Source organism: Wyeomyia smithii, chromosome 2, assembly GCF_029784165.1.
Source record: "Wyeomyia smithii strain HCP4-BCI-WySm-NY-G18 chromosome 2, ASM2978416v1, whole genome shotgun sequence".
In the NCBI taxonomy this organism is placed as follows: domain Eukaryota; kingdom Metazoa; phylum Arthropoda; class Insecta; order Diptera; family Culicidae; genus Wyeomyia; species Wyeomyia smithii.
The window spans coordinates 92,096,349-92,115,537 of NC_073695.1; the positions used below are offsets into that span (position 1 = coordinate 92,096,349).

Below are 19,189 nucleotides of genomic sequence, written 5' to 3' on the forward strand. Positions count from 1 at the left end.
TAACGGTTGTGGTTAGTACCGCAACGAAAAACATGCAGAAACTTTGTCGTGGATTTACCAGTTAATTGTACATTAAACAATTGCCGTTTTATGCTGACTAACATTTTAAGTTTAGTAAAGTAGGAAATTTATGTAATTTTACGAAGATGTGAAAAATGAACCAGGACAGAAAGTGTGACTTAGACATAGAAAAATTTTCCTCATCCAGACGGGACGCGAACCCGCAATCTCCGATGCCTCCGGCATGATGTAATCTCTCCTAAGAATAATGTCGATCACCCTCTACTATTGTGTCCATTCCAATCACGCGTGGATGAGAATTTCTTTTTTCTGGATGAGATTTTTTTTCTAAGTCACACCTTCTGTTTTTGTTCATTTTTTGATGTCTAAAGTGCTATTTGTAATTTACTATTTCTTGTTGTCCGTACAAGAACCGAATTCTCACAAGTAACTTTTAATAGCTATGAAACTTTTTAAAAAGCTACGAGAATATATTTGGCTTGAAAGCTGTATTAATTAAAAACATCGGTAAAAACATAGGTAGGTAATGGAAATTCATACTTTCGTCATTTCAACTATTTATTCAATACGAAGCGAATGATAAACATGTTTTCAATTCAATTGGAGTCAGATTTCTGGAGTCCCATTACAAATGACCCTATGCTTTCAGTTGTCATAAATTATTAGTATCGTAAATTTAAAAAAAATATTTTTTACATTTTTTAACAGTGTTCTGTTTGTTAATTTATCTACATACGTAACGTATTACACTCTATTTACTTTTAATTTTTTTGGATATAAATAATTATGAATTGTGTCCTTATATCGCTTTTCCAAGCCGAATACAACGCCACCAGTTCCCGTAAAAAAATATGGCCAAAAAGTAGATAGGTATACAAATAAGTTGCAGTAGGAAAAATTAATGATGTATCGCATGCATAACTATTTATTTTAAATACTATGAAATATTTTTCTGCTACTAAGATATTAAAAAAAAAATATCTGACAACTTGAGACGTGCATGCCGTGATTGATCTGAATCAGCGAAACTACACAGTGAATCAACTGAATGGGAGAGCTAGGAGTGACCGACCATTTTCATTGTAAGTTTTAGTGACTCCATTCTTAAAGGACCAGTTAACGGCGACGGCCACGTCCTGGCGATTAGGTGGAAAGAGGGAAAGGATATGCTAGCGTGACCTTTGCTGTTTGGAGACCGTGTTAAACTCTGCATCTCCACAAAGATCACAGGAAGGAGTTTTTTTTGTTATAGCAAATTTCTTTGTTCCCATTACCCACCTAGACCTGGAGCCAACCTAACTGCTGGCTAAACTCGAAACCCCCTTACTAGTATCGACCTGACAGCACCTCCGAGGCGCACCGTAAAGTTTGTCAGTTTTAGCACGCCACCGCATGCGTTTAAGTTCATAACTATCTGGCTTCTCTTTCTTATTTGCGTCGTAAATGGCAATATCATTTATTTATTCCTTCGTATGTTAGCATTGATCCAGTGGAATAAAAAACATCGCTATTAGTAAGAAAGGGTACGTACGTTGGATTAGGATTCACCTTGATAAGTGATGCGATTATATGAGCGATGAGAGTATATATATTACTATTCTATTGATGCGAGAGCGATGCGTCCCAGAAGCATCACTGCGACCAGAGACATTTTGATCTATTGTTATATTGCCCAGGTGTTTTCTGTACTCCGCACTTCATATTAATGGCAGTATCACTATTGAAGTGAATGATACGCTTTTTTATTTATATCCGTGCTTGTGTGTGAAAAAGTTTACCCTTTCGTTTCAAGCTTACTGCTCTACTATACCGAGCTTCCTTCTATCCTACCAATATCGCCAAATTACAATTCCCTGAACTGAGGCTACACCTAACGTTCCTCTCTGGCCAGGTTTATTGTAAGAGGGACTTAGGGGCCATCCACATACCACGTGGACAGATTTTAACGATTTTGACCCCCCCCTCCCCCTCGTGGACAACTGTCCATATAAATTCTAAAAAAAATGTATGGACCGTGGACATTACCCAACCCCCCCCCCTCCCCCAAAGCTGTCCACGTGGTATGTGGATGGCCCCTTATTATGTCAAGAGGAAGGAGTCTTATCGAAACCTCGTTCCTCGTGCCAATATCGCCAATTACAATTCCCTGTAGAGGATAAATATTCTTGAGATCAGTTTTATTATGAGAAGGACTTTATTTTGTCAGTCTTATCGAAACCTCGTTCCTCCTACCAACACCGCGTCACAATCACAATTCCCTGAAGAGGCACTCAATGCTTCACCTCTGGTCAGCTTTATTATAAGTAGGACTTATATTTTGTCAAGAGGAAGGAGTCTTATCGAAACCTCGTTTCCCCAGCCAAGATCGCACCATAATTACAATTCCCTGAAGAGAACTACGATACGTTACTCAGAACAGTTTTATTATAAAAGGGACTTTTTTACTAAGATCAAAGTCAGCAAGGGTACTATAGAATTCAGCTTGAAGGAAGGGTATGTAGTGGAGAGCCTGAGAATAAACCCATGTTAAAGTCCTTTGACAACCAAATGGCCTGATTCTACTAAGATTCGAACCCACGACCACTCAAGTATCAAAGCGGACTCTGTAACCTTGCGGCTACGAAGCTCCCCTAGCTCAGAAGCATATAAATCTCGCGTAACTTTTCAAAAGGACCTAAGTAACATTGAGAGACCCTCTTTGTTCACTTTCTCTTTGATTATCACTTCAGTTATTTTTACATACTTCATGATACTCTTTGCCTTGTAAGCTAGGCAATACTACAGCCTTTCGTTTATGGCAAGAAATCGTTGAAAGCTTTTATAATGACACTGTAATTGACGAAACAGAGTAAGAGAGGAGAGAATCGCTCATTGTTACTTAGGTCGTTTAGACAAGTTACGCGAGAAATGTTCTTTTTCCCATCGTAAGAAACCAAACAAATTCGGACCAAGCGCAGTTATATATAGGGTGAGAATAATTCATGCTAAAGTCCTTTAATAACCAAAAATGGCCTGCTACTAAAACTAAGATTCGAACTCTCGACCATCTGCTTCGACGGACTATGTAACCTCGCGGTTACCAGCTTTATTTTTTGAGTGAAAGTTTATTAGCTAACCTAAAACTTTTTGATAATAAATAATGAGCACTCTAGTAGGTAAATTAAAAAGGTCATTTTAAAATGCCTGTGTTGATAACAGAACTTTTTTCTTAATATTTTTTTAATTGGTCTCGGGATAGAAGCTGGATGTATCGTTAAAGGTAATGGGATCGTCGCGTAGTTGGCCTTGAAATTATTCTGTGCATTGTTTCAGTAGTATTAATCTGTGTTTTTGTTTTCAGTAGTATTAATGTTGCTTTTATGCGAATTATTTAATTGATTTTTGATAGCTCCTTAATTTTTTTCAGGGGCGACTCGTCCATAGGTGCAACCCGTGCAATGCACATGGTGACGTCAGGCAAAATATGAATCTTAAATCCAAATTAATGCTCTTATTTTCTTATTTTTTAGTTTTATTTTTAAATAGTAACAAAGGGAATTACTTGCTTTTATTCGCGGATAAAAATGTAATTACTTCCCCAAACTCTGATTTTCAGATTTTCTAGTTGAACAGGTAGGTTCAACAGCCACGAGTCGCCCCTGATTTTTTTGTACATTCAATTTTAAATATTTCTATAAATGTTTGATAAAACTCACCATTTTTGAATCAATTATGAGATAGCCAATAATTTGAACAATAATTCATGTCATTGTAAAGGCCGTGTTGGCACTTGATGACACTTATAATACTGGTCAACACGTTTTGTCTCAGAACTCAAATTGGAAAAATATGAAGGATAATAGCTTTTTTAACCGAGCTTTAATGACCTTAGCAAGTTTGAAAGTACGTCAAAGGCCGCAGAGTAATTGCTCGCCAAATTCGTTGCTTCTATGTTTGCTTACGGGAGAAGTGCATTCAAGTCCTTTAAGACTTTACGCACTTCCGAACTTGCTAGGGGCACCACAATTCACAGGAATGGTTAAAAAGCAATAACGTTTCTTCCAGTTTGAGCTCTAGGGCAATTTTTTTCGAATATTTCGACCAGTATAATTTTAATGTTTCAATAGAATAATAAATAACTTGGCTTGATTCATTGAAGAAAATCGACCCAAAGAAGTTGGTGCACTTATTGAGGAATGTACGATTGAAAAGAACGTTTCTTTCTTCTGTGCAAGATAACAATGCGAAACCTAACTTAATGTTAAGGTGGGACTGGCTGGCTTTTCCATTTTCCCGCCTTTGTCGTCGATCTGCTTATCTCATTCATCTAACCAACTATAGATTTCTCCCCCTTCAACATTCATTTTCTTCTTCCAACGAAAGCGATAAATAGACAGGCCTAGACATAATTTATCATTATTTACTTCGACCGGCAAACTGAAATAAATTCAGCATCCAGTGATATGCTAGCAAATAAAGCTAAACGAAATAAAATCCACATTACAATATAAGCAGGTGCGAGTCATTGGGGGAAACCATAAGTGAATAAATGACGATTTTGTAACTCAATTCGCTTGGTAAGAAGAGCTTTTTGTGCTCCTAGGGACAGAAAATTTGGCAACCTGTTGTACTTCGAGCACGAGATGTAAGAGGAAAGCGAACGTTTGTGATTGCAGGGATAACTTTACTAAGCTATTCGAAGTTGTTGAGTTTACTTTTCTACTTTCACTTAGCAAAGATTTTGACAACAGAATAAAAACTTGTCGATGGGATTTTCTTTTAATTGCAGAGGCTGATTTAAAAATATTTCAGCCAACACGAGGCAACATATACCCTGAACAACAATAGAGCTTTTCAAATCTATAATTTCGTGAGTGGTATATGTCAATATGAAATGAAAAACGATTAGTTGTGTGTAGCAACTTTGCTGTTATATCATCAAACATTTCGATTGGATAAAGTAAAACTGCTTCTGCTATCCAGGACACAATTTTCCTCCTTGCACGCTTCCAGTATCATTCTCCAGGCGGAATCATCTACATAACGGTAGTGTTTCATACCCCTTAACATGACATCAGACAATTTCCCCAAAAGCCGCTCAAAACAGTCCGTTTGTAGAACTTCAAGTTTATTGTTTATAAATAACGCAAATACGAAGTTGTTCGACCGTGGTATTCAATAGCATTATGATTTTATGTTATTTTTGTTAGAAAGAATTAAAACATACAAACCGTCGATGATTGGCAAACGTTTTGTTACGGGTTAGAGCATTTAGGTTGAACAAAAGTGCATGCAAGTAAAGAGGTGTGTTATTGAGAAGAAAATGAACCATGAAAGAAAACAGAAATAGAAAAGAGTTAAACATTAGAAAAGGCTCAAAGATTAGTAAGGAGTTTATACTTGTGGTAATTTTGTTGACAACTGAACTACATACTGCAAGACACTTATTTACGTCAGAACTGTGAACAATCCGCTTGCTCCCTACCATGCCAATTGGTGATTAATGTATTGCGTGCATACAAATATCGCTAAGCGTAACGTAAATTCTGAGTTGATACTTACATGCCACCTTTACGTTATCCACGGCGTACGCCGAAGCTGCCCGTGGTCGATGAGTCACCAGTGCCAGCTCTCCGAAGTACTGTCCCTTTTCCAAATTTGAAATTTCAACCTCACCGACATCCTGTTGGATACGAATCGAAACCTTGCCATCCTCAATGAAATACATCCCGTCGGCAACATCACCTGTGAAGTGTTGTGTTTCGTTGATTTATTTCAGTTTCTGTATTTAGTTTAGTTTGCATCAATGCTGTTCAACAGCTTTCATTGAGTCTTCATAATATTATTTGGTTTATTGAAAATTATTAGGAAAAGTAGCAACTATCGACGGAAAAAAATAATTTTATTGTTTGCTGCTACTGAACAGGCCTTCCAAGAAATTAATAAGCATTTTTGATTCTCATAAACTCTTGCATTACATTCCCATGGACAGGAATATTCTTGTCCATGCATGTTTCTTGAATTAGGAATAAATCGCGACATTCCGTTCTCACAGACAGGTTCTGAAATAATAGCCGCGCATGTATGATTAATAAGCATTTCTTAAAGCACTCAGCAATTCTACTAATTTCAAGAGAACGATACTTTATTATTTTTCTATAGCATTCGAAGTCGAAATGCGACGCTCCGTTTCCGATGAGAACGAAACGATGACGGCCACATGGCAAATAACCTAAAATAATAATAATAATAATAATGAATACCGAACGATTTTCGATTGAGTAAGAGACGCCTGTCCGCGAGTAAATTGAGCGAGACGGAAGATACAAATGCATAACTAACTAATTAAAAGTGTTAGGATTAACAAGGACAGGACGAAGAATCGGACAAGAGAATTGTTTCTCTCCGGCTCTTCTTGGTAGGGTAGAATTAAGTTTGAAGTTAATTAATAAAACATTCGATTTCCAAAGTAGAATCAGTGCGGATGTTTTAATTCCCTGCACTTACAGGGACTCATCGTGCTTATCACAAGTCCCTGGCAAAGCTAAGTCTTTGCACTACTTTTCAATAGGTCGGGAGACGTACCAAATGCACAATGGGGAATCGCTGGCCATCAGCCTAAAATTTTTTTTTTCGTCAGCCGTTTCATATTATTTTTCCTTTATTGCTATAACAGCTATAACATTCAAGTGCTTAACTCCACAACTTGAGCGCAATATCATGAAATCTGTTTTTTTGTGACTTTTCAAACTTGACATACTGATGATTTTTTACATATTTTTGAAAAAAAAGTACATTAATGCTCTGCAGTTTCAATGATAGCTTGGACTTTTTTTGCGTCAAAATAAAAGTTGTTTGAAATTCTATGCAAAACAAATCTCTTTCACTCGATATTGTAAAATTAGGCCATAATAGGCCTGACACTAAAAAAATCAATAAAAAAAAGTGATTTTTCGTAGAGAAGCAGCTTAAAAGTTTTAGTTGCCACGGTTGTGACTACATTCAAAATTCAGATAAAAACGTAAGCTTTTAAATGCATACTGTCCGCTGTAGCGCAAAACTGCGCAAATTGTCGCTTTAGTGAGAAATACGATAGCAGATTTTTTATTATATTTTCTTAAACTTTTTTTTTTAACTTGAAATTTTATCTTAGATTTACTTTAATCAAACCCGTAATATTCCATTGATGAAAATTTGCGATATCGACATTGATCCGTAAAAGTTCAAATATAAATTTGGGAAAAAATCATAGAATTCAACATTGAAAAGTCATGAAAATGCGTGTTGTCATTGTTTATGATTGGTGAAAATGCGTCAATCCCTAACAAATACAACTTCTGCTCAACGTTGTTATGCTTGTAAATGCGGGAACGAAGATTATTTGAATTATAAAATATCTTCGCTTCATGGTTGGGTACGTTGTTTTGAGTGCATGATTTATATTTCATATCGGCTGGGATTCGAGCACTGGCGAAAATCTGGATCAAAAATATAGTATGAAACCATACTACCCAGTTACCATGAGACGAACGTAAACATTATTTTATTAACTGCTAGCAACTCTTTCAACTCCCACTTAAAACAACAGTTAGTAACAATACAATGGAAACCCTTATACGTTCAGAACTTTCTCTTCTTACTCAAGCTAGTGTGAAGAGACTGAACAGAAGAAATTTTTTAAATGTGACATCTAATTTTCTGCTCTGACTAAATAAGCATCCAAAACAGTGCTTAACACTTCGCAAGTTTATAAAACAAAATCAGTACTTGTCTATTTGCATTTCAATATCGCTTTCTACTCAACTCATGTTGAAGTTGTACCGAACATTTTTTACGAAAAATGGAAAATTATCTTACCTTGTTTGATTATTCTTTCGCCCTTCGAGTAAGTTTGAGGTATAAGAGCATCAGCCAGGTTCATACGCTCGTAATTCTGCGTGGGTGAAAAAAAAAGTCTAGTACGATTGTTATCTCAAAATTTTAAATCCGATTAACTCACCTGTAATGTTTTCAACATCGGAACTGCATCGAGAAGTGCTTCGTACATCTTTCGTTTCCTAAAGGCAGATTTTAGCAGTATTCTTCGGAAGGTCTGGCGATCCATCGCCCACAATTGACCTTCCGTTTCAGCTTGAATCGTAGCAGCTCTGCAATGAGAAAACAGAACACATGAACACCTCTTAAAGGGTACTGAATATTAACACCAATTACCTTGGCATGTTATATAACAAAGCTAATTCACCAAAACTGCCGCTATTTTCGTACGTGTGTATGTGCTTCTGGTCCTCTCCAACGTATGCTTTATAAACTCCTCTGTAAGTTGCAAAGTATCATATGATAGATTTCGAAAGTCAACCATCGTAAGGTATGAGAATTATTTTAACGAGCAAATTAATCAAGACAACAAGCTCAATACTTACGACTCAATGACGTAGAAGTTATCTCCATCATCGCCTTGTTTTATAATATAATCTTTCGCTTTGACTTTCTTTTCGAACATGGCATCCAGCACTTCGTTCATCTGAAAGGGGAAAAATTACATTATTGAGACTAATACGACTATACATAACTTGGGAAACTTTGAGAAGCATCAATCTGCACTGATGAAGGATACGGCAAATAATAAAAAAGTCGACGTTCAATGCAGTATTATCCGCTTAGGAAAACGCAGTCTTGGATCCGAGCAAAACTTGAAGTAGAACAGATTATTCGATAAGTTGAAATAGGAAAAGTTGGTCCGTTAATAGTATTATTGCATATATTATTTCTCCACCGTAAAGTGTCCTTGGTCAATCAAAGTTCTTTTGGCGAGTGGTTTCCCTGCTCTTTTATACGAACATAGATCTGGGTTTGTGATATTATCTACGTTGTGTACTATATGTCTGAGGATTGTTTCACATTTGAAAAAACATCAATGTTATTCTGTTCAGTTTAGTTTCAGACGATGTTGTTGATGCGTTGTTTGTCATGATGTTTCATTTCAACGCAGTAGCAAGTAATAGAGTAACGGGGGTATTTTGACCCACATGTATATTCAGGCCCACCCGGTAACATTTTACGCATTTTATCTGATAAATTCAATGAATATTAGAAAACTATGCATGCAGCATTGAATAACGCACCTAAGAATTATACTACACAATAATTTTTGGCGAAAAACTGGCTCTAGGTAGTGTTATTTTGGAATAAGTTCATACATCTTCAAAGTCATGGCTGAGTCAACCTAAAGTCAAGAGGAAGTGGTAATATACAAGTCAACGTTCGGAAGCTATTGTAACAAATATGTATGCTTTTGAAACAATTCGTTGTTGTAGTAACATCAATAAAATGTCATAGAAACAGTTTTTATACTATAACATGTTGGAAAAAGTTGAAACAGTGGTTAAACGCATGGCCGAAATATGTTTGCTTCTTTCTGAAGCGAACATATTTTGGCCATGCCAAGTTTTGACATCTCTTTGTTTACCGTTCGGCCGTTTCACGTGAACAAAGAAGCAGCTTGTGACAATTTACAGGTAATTACTTCTTAATTTATCACATTTAACGATATGAAATTGGATGAGAATGTCAGTTAAACCGCTATAAGCCAAATCATTTCATTTTTAGATGCCTAAAATTTACAAAAATTCACAGCAGAAGGATGTTCTCCTCAAACCCACTATTTTAGCTCTAAAAATACCGATGATGATCTTAAATATAATTAGTCCGAACTATTTCCATATACGTCTCTAGATATAAAGGTGGGCCAAAATAAAAATTTGGTGGACCAAAATATGTTTTAGTACGTCATAGAAATTTTGATATTTCTAGGATATTTTCCAATATATTGCATTGTTGAACGGTGTATATTAAAAAAGACACTTAGCTTTTAACAATGGTATATAAGAGTAAGTATTTATGTTGAAAAATTGTGTTTGTTTTTAATGAACTGTGCGAACACTTCCTAAAGCTGGCTAAAATACCCCCGTTACCCTACCTCAGCTAAAAGCAGAATAAGAAACAAACAAAACCATTTTTACGCGTTGAACTTAGCTTGTGCGAGACTATGTGAATCAAGTTGAGTTTTGACAGCGCAAGATTTGATTAAAATGTGACAAAAAAATGTTTGTTCCAAAACGTTGTTGTTGTTGTTGTTGTTGAAAAACGGGTCGTAAGGTTCTCACTAACTTCACAAAAAAATAAACTCATAAGTCTTACATCGTAGATTGCAAGTTAGAATGTAGGTTCATAGTGGAATATTCTCAGAAATTCGAAAATATTAAAACCTGGATAAATTTATTTTCACAGCACAGGAAACTGGTTGACAATATTAGCAAAACTATCCCCAAGATCATGATTTTTTAAGCGTGCTAATGTCTATCGGACGGTCCGATTCGGACCATTAGAAGCTCCCGTGACACTTCCACATTGGATGACCGAAAAAGATGAAGTCAACCACGTTCAGCTAAGACTGAGCGATCGCAAGAGAGTGAATTCGACGAAAATGGCACCATCGTTGGTCTTAATATTCATAAATCGACCATACATAACTTACTCAACGAAGACCTTAGATACCAAACTTTCAAGAAACGTAATGTTCACGGAGTACGGAGTACATTGCACATAAGACGGTCCCCATATAAAGGAGCGGCCAAAATACCCAAAATGCGAATTTCATATTCAGGATGTTTTGAGCACATCATTTTGTAGTTTTTGACTTTCTCCTAGAAAGGTATAGCAATCACTTGCAAAACCGAAGATATAAAAGTGCTCCAAAGAGCCGAATGGCATATATCACTCGACTCAGCTCGATGAGCTGAGCATTTTCTGTATGTGTGTGTATGTGCAGATTTTTATTCTCACTCACTTTTCCCAGAGATGGCTGGACCGATTTTCATGAAATCAATTGCAAATGAAAGGTCTTGTTGTCCCATAAGACCCTATTAAATTTTATTGTAATCGGATTTTTAGTTTGGAGGTTATGTATCAAAATGTAAAAATCATGAAACATCATTATCTCTGAAACCACACAACCGATTTGAACAAAATTGGTTTCAAATGAACGGGCTACCTTGAAAACCCTTAACTTTTGAATTTCATAAAGATTGAACTTGTGGTTCAAAAGTTATGAAAAGAAACGTGTTCTGAAGGGTGTTTAATCTCACTCATGTTTCTCAGAGATGGCTGAACCAATTTTCATGAAATCAGTGTCAAATGGAAGGTCCAGTTGCCCCATAAAACCCAATTGATTTGTTTTGCAATCGGATTATTACTTTGCCTGTTATGTTTAAAAATGTGAAATCCAGCTATGAAAAGGAATATATTCCGAAGACTACTTGAACTTACTCACTTTTCTTAGAGATGGCTGACCCGATTTCCACAAAATTAGTGTCAAATGAAAAGTCTAGCTGCCTTATAACACCCTATTGAATTTTACTCTAATCGAACAGGAACTTCGTCTGTAATGTACCGAAATGTGAAAATTACGAAACTTCATTATCTCAGAAACTACAGAATCTACAGAAACTACGAATTGATCAATATTATTATCAGATGAGCAGGCTAATCAAGGGTTAATTGATGAATTATGATTGAACACGTGGTTTCAAAGTTTGACTGCCCTATACGTTCTCATTTCATTTGATTATAATCGAACTTAAGCAACCGCTATGTATTACATTGTTAATAAAACAACGAAAGTCTATTATCTCAAAGATAACATGACTTATTTGAACGTAACTCGTGTCATACGAACGAGTCATCTTTTAAACTTACAAATAACAAACTTCATAACAATTTGATATGTGGCTCAAAAGTTATGGAAAGAAAAGAAATTCAAAGACTATTTGAAACCATACCTGCTTTGATCGATATATGTGGCCTCAACATAATTTAAATGTGGTGTCGTACTATTTGAACGTTCCAAATTCATTGATACCTTGCGATGTGTTTAAAGTCTGCAAATGCACGACGACGTCAAATAACAAAGCGTTTGAAATGATTGGTGGTATTTGATCATTTTCAGCAGATTTTCTGGCATCAATCTGACACCAGAAATACCCATATTGGGAGTTATTTAGTTATTTTGGTTGTTTTCCAGAAACTAAAAGTGGTCGTCTTTAAATTCAAAATGGTGTCCAGTGTCAATGTTTGGTTTCTATGCATCATCTTGATTACGGAAATATCCATATTGAGTATTATTCGGTCATATTCGACTGTTTCCTAGAAGTTGCCATTAAGCAATTTAAAATGGTGCCTGAGGTCAATTGTTCGCTCATTGCATCATTCTGGTTCTAGAGATACTCATATTGGATGGTATTTGGTTATTTTAGGCTGATTTTTACAAACTGGAAGACGCCGTCTTAGATTTAAAAATGGTATTTAAGATAATTTCTGGCCTCTGAGCGTCATTCTGGTTGAAGAAACACCCATATTGGGTGTTATTCGATCATTTTCGACTGTTTCCCAGAAACCGAAAATCGCCAACCTAGAGTCCAAATTGGGCTCTGTGGTCGATTTCAGCTGCTGTGTATCATTCTACATCCGGAGATACTCATGTTAGACTGAAATCGGCCATTTTTGTCTGTTTTCCAGAAACCAGAAGTTGCCATCCTACGATTCATAATGGTGTCTGAGGTCAATTTTTAGCTTCTTGCAACATTCTGGCTCCGGAGATACTCATATTGGGTGGTATTTGGTCATTTTCAGCTGTTTTTCAGAAACCGGAAGTCGCCATCTTAGAATTCAAAATGGTATCCGTGGTCGATTTGAGCTCCTGTGTATCATTCTAGATCCGGATATTATTATATTGGGCGGAAATCGGCCATTTTGGCTGTTTTTTTGGAAAACCGGATGTTGCCTTCTTACAATCCAAAATGTTGCCTGAGTTCGATTATGGAACATATTTGTTACCACTAAAACCATTCACCTATCAAATATGGTTCCATTTAGTTGATTAGTTCGCGAGATGTGCAGGAATTTGTGCAGAAACATGTGCTTCCAGAAAAGGGAGGGGCGTCGAACCATTATGGACATATTTGTTACCTCTAAAAACATTTACTTACCAAATTTGGTTGTATTTTCTTGATTTGTTCTTGAGCTGTGCGAAATTTGTGTTTCATTTGTATGAAACCCCTCCTTTCCAGAAAAGAGAGGAGCGTCGAACTATTATGGACATATTTGTTACCCCTTAAAACATCCACATACCAAATTCGATTTGATTTGCTTGGTTTGTGCTTGAGTTGTGCAGAAATTTATGTTTCATTTGCATGGGACCCCTTCTTTCCAGAAGAGGGAGGGGTCTCAAACTATCCTAGGAACCTTTATCGGCACCAAAAACCCTTACATACAAATTTTCACGTCGATCGGTTCGGTAGTTTTCGAGCCTATATGGATCAGACAGACAGATCGGACTGCATTTTTATATGTATAGATTACAACATCAATATTTTAGAACCTAAAGAGTGAATATACATTTATTGGAATGAAGCGTTCATGTAAATCTAGTTTTACAAATAATAAGTTTGAATGAGAAAGGTATGACCGCTAGGTGGATTAATTTAGGTTTTTATCTATATTTTCATAATTTCTCAATGAAATCTTGATACATAGCACGGTTCATGTTGAAAAACGCCTCCAAAGTTATCTCTCTCAAAAATTAAGAAAAAGACTTTTTGTGGATGTGTTGGAATATATAAAATTCTTCTAAGGGAACATTAATAAATGACATAGCTTTTTTTCGTTTTTTTTTTTTAAAGAAAACGTAGAGTCAGTATAATTTTTCGTTTGTATACACTGACGATTATTTTTATTATTTCGAAAAATAATAAGATTTGCCTCAATTCACGTGGTTCATGGTCAACCCCTTGTCACTACAAACTACTATTTTTCTCAAATGACAAAATCATCTACAGTAGAAAACTAACAATTTGACACCAAAAAATAATTGCCAAATATGTTAATTTTCCAACCATTGTGTATTGGCCCGATTTAAAACCCCAATTTTACATGTACAGGACGAAGTACCCATGGAAGTCGTTCGTGCCGCTTGAGATGGATTTGAGAAACGTCTGAAGCTCGTCAAGAAGGTTGGAAGTGGGATTATTCCCAACAACATGCTAGAGTCAATTGTTCTGCTTGTTCTTCTTATCCAGAATAAATGCTGACGTGGTTCGTTATTTTACTAAAACTTCACAACCAACTGTTTTAGTGTACAGGACAGTTGTGGGGGGTATCCTACTGACACTAACAGTCTTCTCCCAAACCGGGAATCGAACATACGACGACTGGCTTGTTAGACCTTGGAAGCCCAGACAACCAATTTACGCGTATAATGCAAACAGTCATCGCATTGTACGTGCATTTATACGTGATAGTTAAATCGCACAAGATGCTGCTAATGTTGCTTATACGTGCAAAAGTGGAGGCGATATGCGTGCATTTCCAAAATATCAATAAACTTTTACGATGAAAAAAGTTCATATATGCGACTTATATATAAGCTTGATAACTTATACGAGCTGTTCCATTATTTAATGCCACTCTACAACTTCATATTTGCGATTTGAAACGAAACTATAAGCGATATATGAATATACACTACGGGTTCTTTTATTACTTAATGCGAATTCACAAGTCTACATTAGCAAATTATTTCAAATATTTATGCGATGTTCGCTATGCATTCCTTCGTATTTATTTATTAAACCGTGCGATTGAACCACCTTCAAATAAAAAAAATACAGCGGACAGAGTAGCAATTATTATGCATTATTGTATCCCTTGCTATTCATATTACAAGCAATAGCAAATTACAAATGTCAGTGTTTACTTTTTACCGTTTTTTTCTTTTTCCTTTGGGCACACGCTGTAATATTTGGGTATCCATCCGGACTCGAACCTCGGACTCTTAGATTGTCTAGCATCATTCTTTCCTCTCCTCCGTGGCGTCGCTGTCGGAAATCTCTGAATTTTAGTAATAACTTTCTAATTTCATGACCAAAAGACTTCGTAAAGCATGAATCTAATTAGATCTCGTATTACGAGTTAGTTTGTAAATTTCTGCGGGAACGTTCGTTGTTTACATTTCGGTTGAATTGTCATGGTCGCTCGATGAGCTGTGTCATTTGTTTAAACAAAATTGAGTGATTTTACCGCCTTCGACAACAATTAAAGGCAAGTTTCTAACAAAGATATTATGCTAAGTAGTGCATCATTGATCCGAGTTGTCCGCAGATGTTTTCTGTGGCTCATTTTTTGAAGAGCAGCAGCGGCGGGAAGTGACTAAATTTATACATATGTGATACGCTGTAATGCAGATGGTTTTCGATTTTCGCGCATATTCGTCAGTGTGTGGATTTACTGCGAGTTTAACCAAGCTTTGGAAAAGTTAATTGGTCTTTGAATCCGGGTTTATTACCTATTTGTCGCAAAGGTTCCGCAAAACAACGTTATATGCGATGAAACATTCACATTGGTCATACAAGCTAATGATCTATCATAATATCTTGTGCGATGTAAGCTGTGCAAACATTAGCGGCATCAGTCGTTTACGGTGTTACGAAATGATGCCTTTTGCGACTAAACATGAGACTTTTGGTTTTCGCTTATGTTCATCACTTTGTGGAATTGATAAAAGTTTGAATATACATTATATGAGTTTACCTGTATTGCTGTGTGAGTATGTTACACTCATCGCAAGAAGTTCGCAAAACAACACCATATGCGATGAAACACTTGGTTGCTCATACAGCTATACGATAGTGATGTACCATAGAACTTTATACGAGGTAACCCGTGCAATCATATGCGATTTTTAGTTATCTAGGCTTGTTTTCATGAATTTATCATTATCGCTGATACAAAATGATAGCTTTTGCGACTAAATTTATATGTAATACGACGTGATACTGGAGATTTTTGCTTTATACGTATAATCATCACTTTGTGAGTTTACTACGAGTTTGGACAGGCATTATATGAGTTTATGTGTATTACTATGCGAGTATGTTACACTCATCGCAAGAAGTTCGCAAAATTACACCATATGCGATTAAACACATACGTTGTTCATATAGCAATACGATACTGATGTGCCATAGATCTTTATACGAGGTAATCCGTGCAATCTTATGCGACTTCTGGTAAGCTCTAATTAATTAAGCTCTAATTAATTGGCGCAGTGCAGTGTCTTTTAATTCGAACAATAATCAATAAAATCGGAACAATTGTTGCAAAATAAACGTAGTTTCAATTTGTATGAAAGTAAATTGGCCACTACCTATTTGAAGGATACATCAGTGTTTCTCATGATGATCTCTATTTGAAAAGTCTCATCAGTGGTGTTTTTTTTTTTTTTTTCGAGGTTTGCGATACAGAGAAATGATAAAGGTAAGTTTGGACATAAAAATGTTAGATATAAAATAAAATAAAACGGCGCGCTTCTGAACAAGCTCATGTCACACGGCGACGTATCACTTATTACTGAAATTGCGTGAACAATTCAGGCCTTCCTTTTCGCCTTTAACACACCAATAAAAATTCATGTTCGGAAGGGTATTCCGCATATAATCATGCACTTTTGTCAAAAACTAATAAAAAATAACACCTACATTATAAAAAGACGTGGTCTTAAATCAACAGGGCGCTGTAATGAAACCTGGTAGCCAAAACACGTACTCGAAAGTTTTACTATAAGGTTTTGACGAAGTGCAAAGGTTGACGAAACCCTCGTTAAGACGGAAGCTGCAAGGCCTGTAATTTTACACTACCAGAGGAGGTATTCCACAGAAAATATAATTTTGTTTTCACTTATAAATTTGCCAGGAAGTATTTGATTAAACTGTTGGATTTGCAACTGTGGACAGGAAACCAAGAGTCTTGTCACAAGCAAAACAATAGACTCGAAATAGAAGACTGCATGCAGAAACGTCTCCTCCCGTCTATTAAGGCTTACAAAAAAGTTTGGTAATGTTTTGACCAGATTTGGCAAGCTACCACTACAGTCGATAGAAGTTTCAGTGATATCGTGAAAATGGGGTCGACTACGTTGAAAAACACCCTCCCAGTTGCCCCATTGCGCCAAAGCCAATTATATTGAGCAATTGTGAAAAAACTGAAGAAGAGTACCAAAGCAATTCGGGATACTGCAAACATAAAAGAGATTGTTGAATAAAATGGCCGCTGAGGTTGACCAACAGAGAGTTAAAACTTTGATAGAAGGTAGAAATTCATCAAAACTGTTATGGAACAATTTTTCTAATATTTTTCTAAAAACAGCAATGAACTATCTGCATTTGGATATGAAAACATTTTCTGTGCCTTGAACCAATCCCGAGATACAACTAGTTTTGTGATTGCGGATTCTCAATGAATTAAGCTGAATTTCAGTTACGTATTTCTATTGCAAAATTAGCGGCCAAAATATTACAGGTTAAACATTAAAGATTTTTTTTTTCAGAGCCGTAACGAATAAAAACTCAACAGCATTTGATCAACATTATTACGAAATGACTAATATAGATGGGTGTGTATGAAAATGTCGGCTGCCTTTTTACTTTTCAACCACCTTAGGTACTCCGAAGCGAGTAAATAAGCAAGATTTTGATATTAGATATTTTTGATATTTTAAAATCAAATAATTAATTTGAAATTCACTTTGGATAATTGTTTTTTTTTCGTTTCACTAGCGCAATGAGAGATTTGATACTGATTCGAGAAACAGTTGCTACTTTTATCATTTCATGCATAATGCATCAAAGGCTATAATAAGGTTGATGCATTTCAAATTTTTTCATTCGATTTGTGGATTTACACCAGATACGAGGATACAAATCGCTACTAACCTGTTCCTTATCTAACGACCGGAACAACAGAATGTTTTTGACTGAGTCGCACAATCGCGCCCGTTGCTCGTCCGTCTTAGGGAATATTGCTCTTGCACCATCATCGTCATCATCGTTTTCTGGATCGTATGTTTCCGCAAACACTGATTTCCTGCGTGAGGCGTACCGATTCACTAGGGGTTCTGCAATTAGAGGTGAGAAAAAACGAAATACAATTTGAGGTTCCAACTATTTATTATCATACAGTCAATACTGATATACATTAGATTTTTTTAGTTAGTGAGAAAATTGGATATAAAATTCGATACCATCACACATAAACACAAAATCCTGAATTGAAAAGACTTCACTTTATCTCGACATTAAGAGTAATAATGTCACAGGTAATATTATAAAACACATGGGAACAACAGAAACCAGTTTTGAAACTGTTATTTATTACGGTACAGAGAAAACACTGGCATTTATGTCGTAGAACTACGTAGCAACTATAGAAAATAAATTCATTCATAACACGATTGTAATTACATCAACTATCTCTTAGTGATGAAACTTTGCACGAAGGCATGAAAAATTGTTTATAAACATGTATGACACATGACACATGTTATATCGGATGACATGAAAATTTTTCAAAAACGATGCAAATAAATGGAATTGAAAGAGTAGTATCAAGTCAATCAATTTGTCAACACATCAAACAGTATACGATTTGCTGTGTGTCGAATCCAATTTGCGAAATCTAATGCCAGATTAAAATAACCCAGGGTAAAAGGAAGTATATCCAACCTTTAAAACACAAGCGCCATCGAATAGAGTTTATTATTAATTTTTGAACTGCTGTTTTGCATGAGCGAATGAGCAATTAGTTTAAAGGTGATGTACGTTTCACAAGGTATAGTTTTGACGAGATCCTTGTTAATGTTAATTTGTAATTCGATAATTTGGATGGCCACTACAGGATTAAATGACATGATTTGTTTAGGTTTTAGAGTTAGGATCTGTGTACACTTTTTGTACGTAAAAGAATATCTTTTTTTTTAGTTCTGTGATAGTTTTACCTGTGTTATGTACCAGAGTTCATGGATTGTGATGTTGTGGTAAGTCATTAATGGTTGTACATTTGAACGCATTTATTTTGTCTCTGAAAACATTCAACATTGTTCACGTCGGCAAGCAAAGTACAACACAAGCTTCGCAATCAAGACTGTTACAACGAAGAAACTCTTATCTCGTTTTACATGGTCGGACGACCGGTGTGTCACATCAAACAGTAGCAAAGACTCCTCATTCCAATAGAACAAGTTGTTTATTAGTTAGGCAGTATATCTGTATCAATCTCTCCGAAGTGTGTGCTTTACCACCGT

General features: G+C 35.9%; 1 protein-coding gene across 8 annotated transcripts in view; it reads right to left on the reverse strand.

Annotated features, from left to right (window-relative positions):
• Positions 1 to 19,189, reverse strand: part of LOC129725042 (cAMP-dependent protein kinase type II regulatory subunit) — a 105,083-nt gene that overhangs the window by 990 nt on the left and 84,904 nt on the right. For 3 of the 8 annotated variants that reach the window (XM_055680431.1, XM_055680430.1, XM_055680428.1), the window contains exons 4-10: positions 17,823 to 18,004; positions 8,421 to 8,521; positions 8,212 to 8,313; positions 8,000 to 8,147; positions 7,858 to 7,933; positions 5,563 to 5,745; positions 2,131 to 5,120 (exon numbers count right to left, since the gene is read on the reverse strand). In XM_055680431.1, coding sequence (XP_055536406.1) covers positions 4,939 to 5,120; positions 5,563 to 5,745; positions 7,858 to 7,933; positions 8,000 to 8,147; positions 8,212 to 8,313; positions 8,421 to 8,521; positions 17,823 to 18,004 — 974 coding nt within the window. In that variant the 3' untranslated portion in view covers positions 2,131 to 4,938. Of the gene's footprint in view, positions 1 to 2,124; positions 5,121 to 5,562; positions 5,746 to 7,857; positions 7,934 to 7,999; positions 8,148 to 8,211; positions 8,314 to 8,420; positions 8,522 to 17,822; positions 18,005 to 19,189 lie in introns of those variants that run through there. The other 5 variants (XM_055680435.1, XM_055680434.1, XM_055680429.1 and 2 more) reach the window with 3 other exon arrangements.